Genomic DNA, 18425 nt, shown 5'->3' on the forward strand with positions numbered 1-18425 from the left:
TATTTTAATAGATTGTTTAAATGCACTTATATGATTAACCTTTTAAAAATACTTAAATAGCCTTATTTACTTAAAGACAGGCTGCTTGAATTTTTCACTCAACAGATAAATGGCCATGGTGCATATGGAGAAAAAGGACAGAAAGGAGAACCAGCAGTAGTTGAACCTGTAAGTACTGGTGTGAATACGTTGGAAAGGTTGGTACAGTGATTTGTATCATGAGCTACCACTGTTGTGAATTATTATGCATGTTCATGTAGTACCACTGAAAATTCTATATGTCTAAACATTTATAATGCCACAAGTAAGTGAGTTAGTAAATCCAGTTCTGATAAGTAGAATTTCAGTAAATCAAAAAAACAGAAAGATAGAGAACTTTGGAATTTGAAAATAGCTGACAATCTTTTAATCTAATTCTTTCCTTTTATAACTAAGGGGCTTAAGATCTAAAGGGTTTAAGTAACTTTCCTGAAGTTCAAACGTTTGGTAGTTGATCTATGACCTGAATTTGTCTCTTCTATTTTCCAGTTCAGTGATTTTTCCTTTAAGTGCCATGACTTTACATAATTAGAAATATATTATTTAACACAGCATTTATTTGTTTCATATCCAAATCACATCATATAATTATATGAAAACATTCTTTCTAAAATGTGCCTCCTTTTCTTCCGCTGGAAGAAAAGTGATTTTTCAGATTTATATTAATGTTACTACCACTCAAGATATTGGTAAGAAGCAAATTCTTATTGGAAATCAACTTTACTATCATTCTCCTTAATCGGCAATTTGGGGGAAAGTATTGTATTAGAAATAAAGGAAGTATGTTGAACTGCCTCAAACTCATGAAAATCATTTCAGAAACTGCAAGGACAAAATTTTTTTTTTAAGTGATGGAGGAAGATAAACACAAAAAAGATGCATCTCTGAGAACATTGTAGCCTATTACCCCCAAATCTGAGAAAGCACATCATATGCTCACCAACATCTTTAAAAACAATTTTCAGAATAAATTTGTCTTTGTTATGCAAAGTTACAACTAACTTTTAAAATGACAAGACAATTTTCAGAGTAGAATCATAAACTTTTAGAATTGGGTTCTTATCCTGAAATAGTAGTCTATTTCTTGTCCATTTAAGAACTTACATTTATGCCCAATTCTTTAGCATGGACTTTACTCCCGTTTCCCTGAATTAAAGTGCTTAGGTGCTCTTTCTCCCACCCTTTCATTCACACAGCAAACATTTATCACGTTCTTGCTATGTACCAGGTGTTATTCTGGCTGCTAGCAAAAATTTGGTTAATGTATTTGCCCTTTTGGGGAGCACTTAGTATATTCTTTTTGTAATATTACTTACCTGAATATTTGTTTCCTTGCTAATTAGTTCGTAGATTTTCTCAGGACAGGAATTACGTCTTATATCGTTTTGAATTTCCTCCCTCCCCTGTGCAAACATGCTAATAATTATCTTTGTATGTAGGAGCAGATAATTCACCTTTTAAAGTGCTGTGATGTGGTGCTTTCATAGAGCCAGTTAGATAAGAGGTTAGGGGTTCCATTGCCCTAGTAATGACTTTATCTTTTCTTTAACTGTAGGGCATGCTTATTGAAGGACCACCAGGGCCTGCAGGACCTGCGGTATGTAATGTTTTAAGATTATTTTTGTCTTGATTTTTTTAATCAGATATAAGATTTCTATTATATTGTTGAATTTATAAATTTTATTTGAGTATGGAGCTTTCCTGATGACTCAGTCAGTAAAGAATCTGCCTGTAATGCAGGAGACCTGGGTTTGATCCCTGGGTTTGGAAGATCCCCTGGAGGAGGGCATGGCAACCCACTCCAGTATTCTTGCCTGGAGAATCCCCATGGACAGAGGAACCTGGTGGACTACAGTCCATAGGGTCACAAAGAGTCAGACATTACTGAGCAACTAAGCACACACACACATTTGAGTGTTGAATTATAGAAGCAAGTACTTAGAGGACCTGGTGACCTTAAATCAGTTTCTGATTTGGCTATCCAAATGATACTCTTTTGAGAGCTATGAAATTAAATTTTGTTTTAAATATTTTTTGTTGCTTAATTATCTCTGACATTTCTAACCTGATCCTCAACTTTGTATCTGAAAATTATAAAAATATATAAAGGCCTTCTTTCTTTTCTTTTTAGAGGTATAAGCATATCTCAATGAATGGAGTTGAGAATTCTAAATAGACTATAGCTGCCTTTATTGTACTACCGAATGTAGTGATATCAGCTTCCATTTTCATTTTTTAGTAAGGCTGTTGTTACTCATCAGTTTGTCTTTTTGTCAAGGATTAGTACTCATCTGACTTTGTAAGAAATCTTCTTTCTTTTGTGAAATTAAATTCTTGTCATGTGAATTAAATATATTATACCCATGCCTATAAATACTTAAACCCACAGAAGAAGATAAATGATTTCTAGATTTCAACTTCATGGTCACATTTTTGCAGTCTAATTGAATGAGTATACCATTTCTTTCACAAGAGCCGGGAACTAGCTTCCACCTCAGGGACTGTACATTGGCAGGATCTCCTTTTCGTTTTTCCATGGAATGTCTTTGTCTACCCTGAGGACAGCCTTGTAGAGGAAGAGCTAAGTTAGCTATAAAGTGGCCCTTATATGTTCTCTTTTTATGGGAAGTTTAATAGGCCAGTTGTTTGGGAGAAAGTGTCTATGAAATATAAATGAGTTCGTCTTTGATTTTGTTAGGATGAATTTGCCTGAATACTAATTAAGTCAGGAATCTGACTCATCATGTTTTATTTCTCCGTAGGGTCTTATGGGTCCTCCAGGTCTACAAGGCCCCACTGGACCCCCTGGTGACCCTGGCGAGAGGGTAAGTGAAGGGACTCAAAAGAATGCAATTTAAATAAAAAGAAATAAAATATATTCTACAAATTTAAGATAATATTCTTCTCGCTTGAATAACATGTGAATTCAATGTGCAAAGTTTTGTTTAACTTTTCTAACTATAATTTTAAAAATGAGAGGAGAGACAATGCCTTGATCTTATACTTAGTAAGAAATTTGTTATTATTTATAATCAGTTTTCATTTTGATATGAACCTGATACATTAGAGCAAGTTCTTCCTTTGGAATTAAGACATATTTTCCAGGAACTACTACGACTGTTTAGCTGAATGCTGTTAGAATGAGTTAGTAAGCCTGCATCCTAATTTGAAGATCGTGTCCTGGGTCACATGGTGAAATAGACTATTTATGTTAAGTCTGTTGAAACTCTTCTTGCAAAATCCCTTTTTTCTTCTTCCTTGAATAGCAATAAATTTACATATCATTTAAATTATGTAAAACTAGTGCAGTGAAATACAGTCATCTCTAGATATACTTACTATTAATAAAAGAAGATTAACCAAGGAGTAGAGGACAAATGAAAAATTAGGTAATATAGAGTTATGGCATTCAAAGTTATTCAGTTTTAATAATTTAATTATTTTGTTTATTTATTAATTTTGATGATTTCATTTACTTCCCTAGGGTCCTCCAGGACGTCCTGGTTTACCAGGGGCTGATGGTCTACCTGGTCCTCCTGGTACCATGTTAGTATTACCGGTATGTATTTTTATTGTTGTAAAGATAACCTGATGTTTTGTCATCCTATTGCTGAAAAATATTGCAGAATCATATTATAGATCAATCAAAAATCTACTATGTGAGGTAGAGATACTTGAAATGAAGCAGCCCCCAGTAACTGGAAAATTTAATAAAGCAAAATTCTGGTAAATATTAACTTTGAAGTAGAACTAAGCCTTTACTATTTCATTATATTTTGACAACAAAGCTTAAAGAACTTAGTATTTTTAATTGTGTACTTTATCCTGAGTCATATGGGTGACATGCATTTCATGTATTACATAAAATTAGTATACTGTTTACCACCATATAGACACTAGTTGATACTTTTTAAATAACATATATTTATACAGTTATTATTCATTGCCCCCAAATTATTTAGTTTACCTTAAGATTACTTTTAAAGTTGCGCAGAGGAATTAATATTAAAATGACCTTACTACCCAAAAGCAACCTACAGATTTAATGCAATCTCTATCAAATTACCCATGTCATTTTTCACATAACTAACAATAGCATAAAAAAAAAAATCCTAAAATGTACATGGAACCATAAAAGGCCCAGAATTGCCAATGTGATACTTAGGAAAATGAACAAAGCTGGAGACATGTTTCCCAGACTTCAGATAATACTACAAAGTTACAGTAATCAAAAAAACAGCATAATGCTGGCACAAAAAGGCAAATGGATCAATGGAACAGAGGAGAGAGCCCAGAAATAAACTGACATACCTATGGTCAATTAATCTTTGATAAATAAGGAAAGAATATACAATGGGGAAAAGCCTGTCTTTTCAGCAAGTAGTGTTGGGAAAATTGGACAGCCAAATATTAGTCAATGAAGTTCAAACACACCCTCACACCATACACAAAAATAAACTCAAAATGTTTTAAAGATTAACTGTAAGACATGATACCATAAACCTTCTAGAAGAGAACATAGGCAAAACATCCTTTGACATAAATCATGACAATGTTTTCATGGGTCAGTCTCCCAAGGTAATAGAAACAAAAGCAAAACACAAATGGGACCTAATCAAGCTTATAAACTTTCACACAATGAAGGATACCATAAACAAAACAAAAAGACAACCAATAGACTGGGAGAAAATACTTGCAAAATATGCAGCCATCACTGACTTACTTTCCAAAATATACATCTCATATAGCTTAATAACAACAACAACAGCAAAACACACACACACACACACACACACACACACACACACAATCAAGAAATAGATGGAAGGACTAAGTAGGCATTCAGAAAACTAAGATCATGGCAGCCGGTCCCATCACTTCATGGCAAATAGACGAGGAAACAGTAGAAACAGTGGCTGACTTTGTTTTTCTGGGCTCCAAGATCACTGCAGATGGTGATTGCAGCCATGAAATTAAAAGATGCTTGCTCCTTGGAAGGAAAGTTGTGACCAACCTAGACAGCATATTAAGAAGCAGAGACTTTACTTTGCCAACAAGTTCCATCTAGTCAAGGCTATGGTTTTTCCAGTCGTCATGTATGGATGTGAGAGTTGGACTATAAAGAAAGCTGAGCGCCAAAAAATTGATGCTTTTGAACTGTGGTGTTGGAGAAGACTCTTGAGAGTCCCTTGGACTGCAAGGAGATCCAACCAGTCCATCCTAAAGGAGATCAGTCCTGGGTGTTCATTGGAAGGACTGATGTTGAAGCTGAAACTCCAATACTTTGGCCACCTGATGCGGAGAGCTGACTCATTTGAAAAGACCCTGATGTTGGGAAAGATTGAAGGCAGGAGGAGAAGGGGACCACAGAGGATGAGATGGTTGGATGGCATCACTGGCACGATGGACATGGGTTTGGGTGGACTCTGGGAGTTGGTGATGGACAGGGAGGCCTGGCGTGCTGCGGTTCATGGGTTGCACAGAGTTGGACACGACCGACCAACTGAACTGAACTGAGCTGAAGTAGGCGTTTCTCTAAAGAAGACATACAGATTATCAGTAGGAACAAGAAGAGATACTAAACATTCCCAACTATTAGAGAAATAAAAATCCAAACTATAATGAGATATCAACTCATGCTGGTCAGAATGGCCATCATTTAAAAGGCTACAAATAGTAAATGCTGGAGAGGATGTGGAGAAAAGGAAATTCTCCTACACTATTAGTGGGAATGTAAATTGATGCATCTTCTATGGAAAACAGCATGAAGGTTCCTTAAAAAACTAAAATATGGTTACCATATGGCCCAAAAGTCCCACTCCTAGGCATATATCTGGAGAGTATTAAAATTTTAAAAGATACATGTAACCCCCCCCCCAAAAAAAAAGATACATGTACCCCAGTGTTCATAGCAGCTCTCTTTACAATAGCCAGGACATGGAAGCAACCTAAATGTTCAGTAACAGATGAATGGATAAAGAGGATGTAACGTATATGCACATAATAATGGAATACTATTCAGCTATTATTAATAAAAAGCAGCATGGATGAAACTATTGATTATCATACTGGGTGAAGTAAATCAGACAGAGAAAGGAACTTTAGCATTTTATGAAGGGATACAGAAAGGATATTTCCTAGTATAATTACTTAAGGTAAACAAACTGAATCCATCTCAAGGAAGATTTCCTCTGTGTTCACAGAGATTCTAGAAGTTTTGCTCAGAAAATAGCAGTTGCTATATAACACTATTTAACTGAGTGCATTTAGAATTTTCACAAATGAGTGGATAGAGTGGATGGCGTTTGTGCAGGTAAAGAAATGGATGATGGCTTATTCCAGAGTTTTCAAAAATTATGGAATTTAAAATTGCAGATTCTGTAGTCTCTTCTAAATGTGGTAAAGCATGGTCTAGAGAACCTCCATAAGAAATAAAAGGGAAATTTAGAAAAAATCAAGGTATGATTTAAGATGGAATTACCTCACACTTTGTAAAATCCCAACATTTTAAGTAGTGTTTAAACTAGTAATTAAGGCACCTACGTGAGAAAGTCTGATTTTGAGCTTCTGTATGTTATTATCTTTTCTTAGTTTCGCTATGGTGGCGATAGTTCCAAAGGACCAACCGTCTCTGCTCAGGAAGCTCAGGCCCAGGCCATTCTTCAGCAGGCTCGGGTAAGAAAGGATCAATGTGTAGTCCCATAACCTGACTATGTGTTGAATTACACAAGAGAGAGAGAAAGAGACAGAGAGTGTGTGAGGGGTGTGTGTGTATGTATCTGGAGGGTGCTACTGTTATGAACAAAATTCTATATAGTATATTGAATCTAGATGGAGAAGATGCTAAGAAAATATCTGTTTTTTGAGTAGGAATATTTTATTTAATATTGAATTTAAATGACTGGCCTTTGCAGTATTACCACACATAATTCTTGCAAAAACACACAAACCATGACACACACATTTTCTAATTTTATTCAAAGAGGCCTGATGGTGGATTTACACATAACACCCTTTATCTTTCACATCCAGTTTTTCCTGCTAAGGCGCATGTCATATGTCGGTGATCAATGAATAGAGTAAGAGGGTAAACTTTTAAAAAATTTTTCCACCTAATCTTGCAGATTATTTAGGATATCCCAATTAATCCAGAAATTTCAGTCTCTTAGGCATTCTTGTGTAGGAAAGAAACCTTCAAATATAAGGTCTAAAAAAAAAAAATGCGGTCTGTGCGTGAAACATTGTAATCTATATTTTATTTTTCCCAGATTTGCTCAGTTCATACTTCATTGTCAACTAAAAGTTTTCCACACTCTGCATACATATAGAATATAAAATTGTTTATTTTTACTTTTGCTCCAGTACAATTAAGATATAAATAAGGAAATCGAAAGAATGGATCAGGAAAGAGTTGAAAGTGATATACTACTTTTATTCATAGTGTAGTCTTATTTTCTTTTCAAGGAGAAAGGAAATAAAAGGCTTACAGTGGTATGGATATGACTTCCTGCTTCCTAAGTGATATAAATCATTTTGGTGATAACTATTTATCACCATAAATTTATGACTGCATAAATTATATGAAAATGTAAGTCTATTAATCTGAAAAAATGTCATTGTTTGGTTACATTATCTATAAAGACAATGAAAATTTAAAACACTTGTTTATTAGATCTTGACATGATAGAAGTCTAAAAATATTAAATTGATTTACTAATGGTGCATACAACTAATAAATTATATTACTTTGGACAAATTTTAGGTAATTTGAGCTTAAATAGTTTTTTAGGGCATTGAATTCCTAATTTTATTAGTCCTTTTAATCTACTTGGAAATAGGTAGCAAGCATTATAATTCCAATTTTTCAGATATTTAATCTCAAGGATTAAGAAGTGTATTGTCAAAAATCTCATGGTGAGTCAGTAGTGTAATTTTGGAGATATTACTGTTTTCATCTCATGCACTTTTCTAATATGATTTTACATATTATTTCTATTGCAATATTTTTATATCTGCTATGGTAATCTAAATGTTCATCTTCAGAATCACTAATATTCAAAAATAGCACACCACACTAATTTAACATCTGTCAAATATATATCTTTTTACTCTAATTGTTCTAGCTTTTCAAGTATGCTAATTTCACATTTCTAATATTCAGTGTCAATAGTGCATGTGATCAGTCTATTATGCCTATGATTCTATAAAATAAATGTATTTTTCCATAAAGCACTAAATTTGAGATTTGTTAAAATAGCTATATTATCTTAACACTTCCTGATCAATTTTGCTTTTATTTGGCTTGAATTGTCATAGCTTTTCCTAAGATACTGCTAGAAAACTTACTTAAAAAGCATCTCAAATTGTTCACAATTGAAAGTATTTTCAATAAGAATTGCACCAACATATTGAAAAGAAATTTATGCAGTATTCTGAATGTATATTTGAGTAGAAAAATGATCAGATATTAAGTTTCTTATTAGGTACTAATATCTATTTTTACTTTTATCATTAGATAAATCATAAATATATAGTATAGACTGCATAAGTTACAACAGTTTAAAAAAAGTTTGATACTTATTACGTCATTGTCATTCTAGAAACATGATTCTTCAGTAATCAAACACTCTTTCTACATAGCTATTATGCCTCTGTTGATTAGGCTGTTACTCAAGGGCAACTTGTACAAATAATTATTGTGGTTTAATATGCTCATCCAAGGTAGCATTCCTGAATTTGCTCTCTCTTGTTTTCTAGATTGCTCTGAGAGGTCCACCTGGCCCAATGGGTCTGACTGGAAGACCAGGTCCTGTGGTAGGTTATCCAATAAGATTTTATATATTTAAATTCCTATATACGTAGTTCCTTGTGCAGCTTTGGTCAGGCAGTTTTCATGTCTCTGGCTGGTGAAAGTAAGGTAAATAAATAGACTTACACTTCATTTAGTTTCCATTTAAAAGAATCTATTTGAATTCAGTCCTCAGTAAATTTCAATGAAAAAGTTACAGTAGGAAGATCTCAAATAATACAATGAAAAATATAATTGAATCACATATTCAATTATTAACTTTTCAAACAATATTATTTATTTGTACAACAGAGTTATTGAATTTCAATTTTACAATAAGTTCTTGAGATTTAATTTTGTTAAAAAGAATTGATTAAAGAAGCAAAAATATATGAGGCTATTGAAAAATTGTCCATAATCTTAGGAGAAAACAGGAGACGTGGCTTAAACTTTAAGTTGCCTATAGTATTTAATGAATTGTTTCAGATATTAGAAAAACTGTTTTGTCTTTCAGAGGCTCTTGGAAAATGTGTTTTGTTTTTCTTCATAAGCTTTAGTTCCATTCAGTCGCTCAGTTGTGTCTGACTCTTTGCAACCCCATATCCGCAGCACGCCAGGCCTCCCTGTCCACCACGAACTCCTGGAGTCCACCCAAGCCCATGTCCATCGAGTCGGTGATGCCATCCAACCATCTCATCCTCCGTCGTCCCCTTCTCCTCCTGCCCTTAATCTTTCCCAGCATCAGGGTCTTTTCAAATGAGTCAGCTCTCCGCCTCAGGTGGCCAAAGTGTTAGAGTTTCAGCTTCAACATCAGTCCCTCCAATGAACACCCAGGATTGATCTCCTTTAGGATGGACTGGTTGGATCTCCTTGCAGTCCAAGGGACTCTCAAGAGTCTTCTCCAACACCACAGTTCAAAAGCATCAATTATCTTATAAGCTTACTGACAAGCTAATGTGGTCTAGATATTTTTTTTTTTTTTCATCACTCATTCTTTTTTTTTTTTTCCTTTATTTTTATTAGGTGGAGGCTAATTACTTCACAACATTGCAGTGGGTTTTGTCATACATTGACATGAATCAGCCATGGAGTTACATGTATTCCCCATCCCGATCCCCCCTCCCACCTCCCTCTCCACCCGATTCCTCTGGGTCTTCCCAGTGAACCAGGCCCGAGCACTTGTCTCATGCATCCCACCTGGGCTGGTGATCTGTTTCACTGTGGTCTAGATGTTTAAAAAATGTTCTCAATATTTTGAAATTTGTGGTGTTGGAGAAGGCTCTTGAGAGTCCCTTGGACTGCAAGGAGATACAATCAGTCCATCCTAAAGGAGATCAGTCAGTCCTGCGTGTTCATTGGAAGGACTGATGCTGAAGCTGAAACTCCAATACTTTGGCCACCTCATGCAAAGAGTTGACTCGTTGGAAAAGACCCTGATGCTGGGAAGGATTGGGGGCAGGAGGAGAAGGGGACGACAGAGGGTGAGATGGCTGGATGGCATCACTGACTCGGTAGACATGAGTTTGGGTAAACTCCGGGAGTTGATGATGGGCAGGGAGGCTTGGCGTGCTGCGATTCATGGGGTCACAAAGAGTTGGACACGACTGAGAGACTGAACTGAACTGAACTGAACTGAAGGAGTATAGGAATTCACACACACACACATACACAACAAAAGATTCTTTTTAAATCATACTTTTTTAAGAGAAAAGAGCGCTGTAAAATTCCAGCCCAGTTTTACATTGATTTTAAAATTAATGGAATAGTTTACAATTTAAGTATTGTTTTTGATATAAAAAGCTTTACTATGCTTTTGATATGATCTTATATGCATAATATACTTTATTGAAATAATGGTATTTATAGAAATTATTATGCTTAACATTAAAAGTTTATTTTTGGTTTGCTGATTGGACACAGCAAAACTTTTTTATTCAAATTTGAATCAATTAAATAGTTTTTTAATTCTGTTTTATTGACCTTATTGGGATGCTAGTTTTCTTCATGTGTTCAAGTGTTTTTTATGTATTTTTCCATATATTTATAGTTTCCATATATTTATAGTTCTTTTAATTCATTCTTGAAATTTTATCACATTTTATCTATTTTCAGGGCTCTACACTCAATCATCTGAGCTCATGTGGAACATGTGTTCTGGCAATATATTCCACAGAATTTAAATGATACATTTCTAAATGCATTATTATGTATTTATCATATAGTTTTACTGTTCTGCCTTACAAAATATAATAAGGAAATGAAAGAGTCTATGTCAGTTAACAAAGGAAGAAATAGAATTAATGTTTAGTTGCTTGTTAGTAATAACAAATTTACACCACTGAGGAAAACCACTAGTATGCTGGTATTTTACAGATATGGGGGTGGAAGAATTATGTGTATATTTTATTAAAAGTGGAAGTTCCTGGAGCCTGGAACTTGAGACTCTGTTGAGGCAAATTCAGAGTTGGAGAGGCAGATTTAGGGTTGGAACTGGCAAACTATATTTTTAATGAGTGCAGCAGGCTGAATCTTATGTTCAAGAATGTTTGGGAACACTGCCTATTGTTTAATTTTAAAATATCAGTCTAGAATCTCTAAAATTAAAGGAATTTTCCTACTTATCATCCTGACAAATACAAATCTAGTGGATCTATATAGGGTAAGGACAGTGATGAACAGAATCCATGAAAGCTTGTTACATTGAGCTGTTCTGTTTTCACTTGTCATTTAGGGCCATTCACAGGCTGTTGGCAAAGGGAAAACATCAACAGCCATGTTATTACATTGCCATTCTCAATGTAATATCCAAGATTAATTGATTTTACTATTTAAGTCTTTGCTATATAAAGTTTTAGCTTCCTAAAATATTAAAGGTAGGTATTGAGAGAAAGTAATCACGTTGTTTGTTTTTACCATTTTCTCTTCTATTTTCTTTGCTTCAAAACATAAAGTTATTACAGACTGTCAGTGATCTTAATTTTAGAGTCTAAAAATGTTTTATATATTAAGATTTTGAAAAGAAGCAAGATTTTAAGTCATAAATATTTTCATTCTTTCCATGAGCACTTCCTTTATTCAATTATTTATTTTCAATTGCTTTTATAGACAAAAGGAGATCTATATTATAAAATATTCAGGAAATCTTGAAAATGTGCTTTTCCTTATTCTGTTACTGTCAATTGCATGACAATTTTTAGAATAAGTGTTTGGGCAAAGTAATTATAATCTGTTAAGTAGATAGTGCTTATATACTGATATACAATATACTAAATTAATTAGATTATTGGACTGTTCTTTGCATTCAGTTCTGAATAATAATCTCATTTAATGCAGAACTCCAGTTCCTCTCTTGAAGAAATTTAACTGCAAAAATTCTTAGATGCTTGAAAGTCATCATTCTTGTAATCTTCAAGACTGGAATATTCATATTACTTGACTTGCCATATTTTTTGGCAGTCATATTAACAGTTATTTTTACTTTGGAGCCACCAGGAGGCTCTCAACACCTAGCATTTTCAGGCTTTGCATAATTTTAGCCTTTTTGCACTTTGATTCAATGCAGTATTTAGTAAAATCTCTATTGATTTAAGTAAATCAGAAACTTTTTAAACACACAAAGTATACTTCAGCATGAAGTAACTATTATCATTGTGTTTAATTTTAATGTTCTAAAGCTCTTTAGGAGGGTGAATGGCCTAGTATTTATTTTTTAAAACTCACAGCACTTTCATAAAGTGATTTTATATTTTTTCCAGTTAATGTGCCAGATTTTTGTTGCACTTCTTGACTTATGTAAATATTTGTAAGAGGCTTTGTCATAGGATTTATTTTTGTGGGGAAAATTAATTCAGAACAATCTGGGGAAAAAATGCTTTAACGTTATTTCAGGACATTATAATGATAGCAATAGCATCTTCTTTTGATGTTTTATTCTATAGAATTCAGTGTCTCAGAAATTTCTGAGTATAAAAGCATTAACATGTTTCCAAGTTGTATAAATGGATTCAGTGTGTACCCGAGTCTGTAAAAATGTGTTTTCTCTAGTACTCCACTACAGTGTAATGATACATAATGCCTGCGTATGGTTGTAAGTGCTCTGATGGCATACACATTAAAGAGTATCTCAGTGTGATCTCATGGAATTGGCTTCTGTGTGATTATCAGTAAATATAAGATTTAAATATAATTCCCGCACGTGAATACAGTCAAAATCTGAGAAGAGATGTATTTCATTCAGAAGACTTGAAAATTTTATTGTATTAACTAATAAAATCATACTAATTGAAGAAATGTATTTTGAATAATGTTTATTTCAAGTGAAAATAGTAGGACATCACTGATTAGAGAATTACAAAATTAAACGAATATGTCTTCACTTTTTCTCTACAGGGTGGACCTGGTTCTTCTGGGGCCAAAGGTGAGATGGGCGATCCAGGTCCTCAGGTAAAAATTAACCTATTTCACTTATTTTATATTTAAGTTTATTTTACCTATTATGGTAATTGAAGGGTCTGCCATTTGTTTCAGAAGTAAAGCAATTACTTACATTGCCTTGCAGCTCACATCAACTTCTTTAATTGAAAAATCTCTAATGGTCAGTTGACTGCCAATAATTTGATTAATTTAAACAATATTAGAAGAAGATATAAACTAGAATTGTAAAATCTTGATAGTAATGGGCTTTCTGAATATTAAATTGATATAAGATTATACAGAGCAAAGAAGAACCATTGCGATTGTACTTATAGCAGCCCTGACACAAGCCTAAGCTATTTCTTGTGGAGACCAAATCTAATAAATTCTCTCAGAAAGGATATTTAATATATATAAAAGAAGCTTACTTTAAGTCATTTGTAGGGCTGAGGAAATTAAGAGAATTGAGAACATCTGAACCAAAATTCTTAAAAAGATCTTACACTATTTTTGTGTGTGCATGTGTGTTCAGTCTCTCAGTTGTGTCCAACTCTTTGAGGCCCCATGAACTGTAGCTCGCCAGGCTCCTCTGTCCACGAGATTACCCAGGCAAGAATCCTGGAGTGGATTGCCATTTCCTACTTCAGAGGATCTTCCAGACCTAGGGATAGAATCCACATCTCCTGAGTCTCCTTCACTGAGCCATCTGGGAAGCCCTACAATATATTTAAATGGTGCCAAATATAAAGTGTTATTTTTCCTTGAATGACAAGTAGATAGAAACATACATTGTAAACACATTATGGAATATAGTTATTCTAGAAAACTGAAAACAAAGTATCATGTACTTTTAAAATTCATTCTTTTTTTTCTTTTTTTAATGAAAATGCTTCCCGGTTTACTCAATATCTATAGATTCAGATTGGCTGCAGGACCTTTCAAGTGGTCATCTATTTTTTTCTTTTTTTAAAAAATCAGTTTTACGTTAACAATATTATATTGTAAAAATGAATTTGAACACCTATGTGTATTTTTCCTAACTACCACCACAATCATTTGGATATTGAACAATTACAGAACCCCAAACAGTTACTTGATACCACTTTACAGTCACATCTTCTTCCTACTGCTAATAGCTGACTGACTGCTGATCTGTTCTTCACCATTACAGTTTTATGTTTCCAAGAGCATCATATAAATGAAACCACACATTATGTAACCTTTTGAAACTGTCTTCTTTCACTCAGCATAATTTGTTGCAGTTGATGAGCACATCCATAGTTTTTTTTGTTTTTGTTACTGAGTTAATATTCCCATGTTTGGATGCACCACAGTTTATTTTGAAATGAGAAAAAACTTCCCCTAAATTGAGAAAGATATTTGAGTGACACAGAATGTGAGAGCTTTCTTTTTCATGCCTGCTAGATATTGTCATAAACAGATGGAAAGCATTTGTACCTTATCTGAGAATTACATAAAAAGATTGAATAAAAAGATTGAAAAAGTTAGGAAATCTAGCCTTTTACAGTTTATGAATTTCTGGATCAAACTCACCTTTTACAAAATGGGTGAATTTGAAAACATGCTGCAGCAATTTTCATGGTCTTTGCAGTTTTCCTTAATTTCAGTGAGATGCAGTATCAAATGAAAGATCATTTTCATTAAAAACTAACAAAATTTGTCCTGTTATTATTGTTCCTTGCCTTCCAGCTGGGGTATAGGATAGAATTTTTTTTCTGCAGTATTTTTAAGCTATATTCTTTTAATCTCTGATTATTAGGCAACTTTAATTTCATGTTTCTATAATCAATGTGTCACAGCTCACATAATAATTATTTGTAATTTCAAATGTGTGTTACATTTTCTACCACACGCACTCAATTCGTATTGTTTAAACTTAAAAATGGATGCTAGGCTATGTTGCTTCAATTCTGTCCAACCCTGTGACGCTATGGCCACCAGGCTCCTCTGTGCATGGGATCCTCCTGGCAAGAATACTGGAGTGGGTTGCCGTGCGCTCCTCCAGGGGATCTTCCCAACCAACAGTCGAGCCTGCATCTCTGAAGTCTCCTGCATTGGCAGGCAGGCTCTTTACCGCTCGTGCCATTGAAGGCCTGTGTAATATTTCTAATGGATTTGTATGTTACCTATTATAAGCTGTGTAATTTTATTTTTAAAACGTGTATATTAACTCACAAACAAGACATTGTATGGTGATATAAAGTTGTACTGAACTACCTCAAGAAAGATACTGAGGATCTTAAAACTTTAATCTGAGATGGTATGGCACCAGTCAGTAATTGAATTCGAGTTCGCCAAGTCATCCTCCAGAATTTTGTAGATGGTTGAAAGAAATGTGTACCAGGCACTGTGCTGAACTGTAGAAGTATAATGGAGAAAAAGATTTAGTCCAAAGTTGCGGAGGTTAACAATTAAATGGGAGACTCAACTATGGAAACAAAAGCAAAAAACAGTTACAATCAAACATCATACTTGCAATAAAACAATAAATATCTAGGAGAAGATCACCACAAAAGAAGGGAAATTTAAAAGCAAAAGGATTAGAAAGAGAAGAGGAATGAAATGAAGTGTTTTCAGTCAAGGGAAATGTAAAACCCCAAGGTTTTGAGAGTAAATTTAGTAATTGAGAATTTTTTAAGTTTAAAATATTTTTTGCTTATATGTAATCACAGGTCTATATAAACTTAATAGAATAGTGTGACTTTTTCTGGCAAGGAGACATGTAGAAAAATTGATTCTCTTATATTCTTGCTTTATGTGGACTTTTATACATGAAACTGTAATTTTTTTGTGTTAAAGTGATTAAGGTAAAACTAAGAAGATATAAAATTTTAAAACCATTTCTCTATGTGATTGAGTTTATTGATCAGGAATTCTATAAAATTAATTAAATATGATGTTTTGATATAGGGTCCACGTGGTGTCCAAGGTCCTCCTGGTCCAACAGGAAAACCTGGAAAAAGGGTATGATTTGCTTTCATTGAGCATATTGAGGACATCTGATATCATCAGTTATTTTCTTTTCTTTAACTCTGTGCTATTTGGAATCCTTTTTGCTTATTCATGTTCTTGGTACTATCAGGGTCGTCCGGGTGCTGATGGAGGAAGAGGAATGCCAGGAGAACCCGGGGCCAAGGTCAGAAACTCATCTCATATGTTTGTATATTCAGATCTCATATCTCAGTTTCTCCTGAAATTTTTATATTTTAAAATAAAGTTTCTTGATATGAAATAATATTTCACATTCAAATTACAGTTCAGAAATAAGCTCAGAATATGACATTGTTGATGATGGTGATGACGATGATTTTACAGGGGGATCGAGGATTTGATGGACTTCCAGGTCTGCCAGGTGACAAGGGTCACAGGGTAAGACATACTATTCTATTGCTTTTTGTACAGGGATAATATAAGAATACTATGAAATATTTTAAATAGTTGCACTAAGAAATAAGAAAATTAAGTATTTGTGAACTCATGTAAATTAGTACATCTAAAAGATACATGAAGAAATATAAGTAGAATTATATATGGGATATGATTATGTTTTTTTAATTTTTTAGATATAAAATACTCATTTCACACAAATATAAGTTGAGGCAGAATCTTTATGTACATGTATGTGTACGTGCTAAGTCACTTCAGTCTTTTTAGACTCTATGTGACCCTATGGACTGTAGCCCGCCAGGCTCCTCTGTCCACGATTTTCCAGGCAAGAATGCTCGAGTGGGTTGCCGTACCCTCCTCCAGGATATATATGTATATGCAAAATATATTTACAGAACAAGTATGGAGACTTTATTTGGCCTCTAACTTTTTGATAATTACCTCAATTTCTTTCTTACATTTTGTCTATGGAAATATATTCAAAAGACACCTGCAGGCACTCTGTAGTTAATATTACAATATACTGGGCAATGTATTTTATTATACTTGTTAGATGGTTCCAGTAGATCAAGATACCATAGACTACTTCTTTGTGATAATATGTTTATAGTTCAATGCAGGAGTTTATAATTTACTAGGGCTTATTAACAAAATACAATGTTGAACAGCAATCCAGTCAGTAGTTTTAGTGGGAAATTAAGCCAGGATGTGGTCTCTCAAAAAAGATCAGCTTTGGATCTTCACATTACTCTTCTTTAAAAGTTAAAAATAAAGGTGAGGCAATCTTTAGGAAAATTAGAAAATGTGAAAAAAAGAAAGATAAAGAAAAGAGAGTTCTATGAAAGTTTTGCAAAATATCTAGTGTGTGCCATGTTGAGAGAAATACATAATTTTGTTTTTTTTAAAAATTGAAACTTCGTTAGTCTTCCAGAATTGTGCTGAATTGAGAATTATTTAAGAAGCAGAAAAAATTTAAATAAAAATCAGCAAAGGCATCCATGCACCATGAAGACTGAAGACAGTCTTCAGCAAAATAATTTTCTGTTAGTTTTTAATAATTAAATGTCTGAAAATTATTTGGGTATTTTATTTAAATCTTTTTGGTTTCAAAATGGAAAGAATGTTTTCCTTGCATCCTAAATTGTAATGCCAGTCAATGCAAAATTATGACTTATCTCTGAAATGTTTCCAGGAGAGAAAATAAAGCATAAGTTTTTCTACCAAATGTTTCATTATATTTGCTAGGATAACTGTAGGATAGAGTTATAAATATTCTGGTTTACTTCAAATTCTAATTGTATTTGGATTTCTTTAATAGGGTGAACGAGGTCCTCAAGGTCCTCCTGGTCCTCCTGGTGAAGATGGAATGAGGGTATATGAAAGTTCATTTCTTTTAAGAAATATTTAAAATTAAAACGTTAAAAAAGCCATGCTGAAATGTTTCATTGTCTGATCACATCACTATCCTATTCATTATGTCCATGACAGGGAGAAGATGGAGAAATAGGACCAAGGGGTCTTCCAGGTGAAGCTGTAAGCAGCTTTCTTTTTTTTTCTTTTTAAATAATACCCTATTTAGGAGAAATAGTGCTTGGTGTTACATATATAAAGTCAATAATAAATTGCAATCTTACCTAACCTAACCAGGTAATTTGTTATGTGAAAAAACATTTAAAAAGGAAACTTACAGCTCTTCTTTCATTAAATCTTAGAAAATTGAGAGAAAAAAAATTGGGATATAGCATCTTAACTACAAGGAGAGATAAGAAAGCCTTTT

General features: G+C 33.7%; 1 protein-coding gene across 2 annotated transcripts in view; it reads left to right on the plus strand.

Moving 5' to 3' along the window:
* Positions 1 to 18425, plus strand: part of COL11A1 (collagen type XI alpha 1 chain) — a 211970-nt gene that overhangs the window by 74152 nt on the left and 119393 nt on the right. For both annotated transcript variants that reach the window (XM_061121277.1, XM_061121276.1), the window contains 12 exons: positions 106 to 168; positions 1595 to 1636; positions 2802 to 2864; positions 3524 to 3598; positions 6631 to 6714; positions 8797 to 8853; positions 13217 to 13270; positions 16172 to 16225; positions 16344 to 16397; positions 16577 to 16630; positions 17967 to 18020; positions 18137 to 18181. In XM_061121277.1, the coding sequence (XP_060977260.1) occupies positions 106 to 168; positions 1595 to 1636; positions 2802 to 2864; positions 3524 to 3598; positions 6631 to 6714; positions 8797 to 8853; positions 13217 to 13270; positions 16172 to 16225; positions 16344 to 16397; positions 16577 to 16630; positions 17967 to 18020; positions 18137 to 18181 (699 nt within the window). The remainder of the gene's footprint in view (positions 1 to 105; positions 169 to 1594; positions 1637 to 2801; positions 2865 to 3523; positions 3599 to 6630; positions 6715 to 8796; positions 8854 to 13216; positions 13271 to 16171; positions 16226 to 16343; positions 16398 to 16576; positions 16631 to 17966; positions 18021 to 18136; positions 18182 to 18425) is intronic.

The sequence above is a fragment of the Dama dama genome, chromosome 20, assembly GCF_033118175.1.
Source record: "Dama dama isolate Ldn47 chromosome 20, ASM3311817v1, whole genome shotgun sequence".
In the NCBI taxonomy this organism is placed as follows: Eukaryota; Metazoa; Chordata; class Mammalia; order Artiodactyla; family Cervidae; genus Dama; species Dama dama.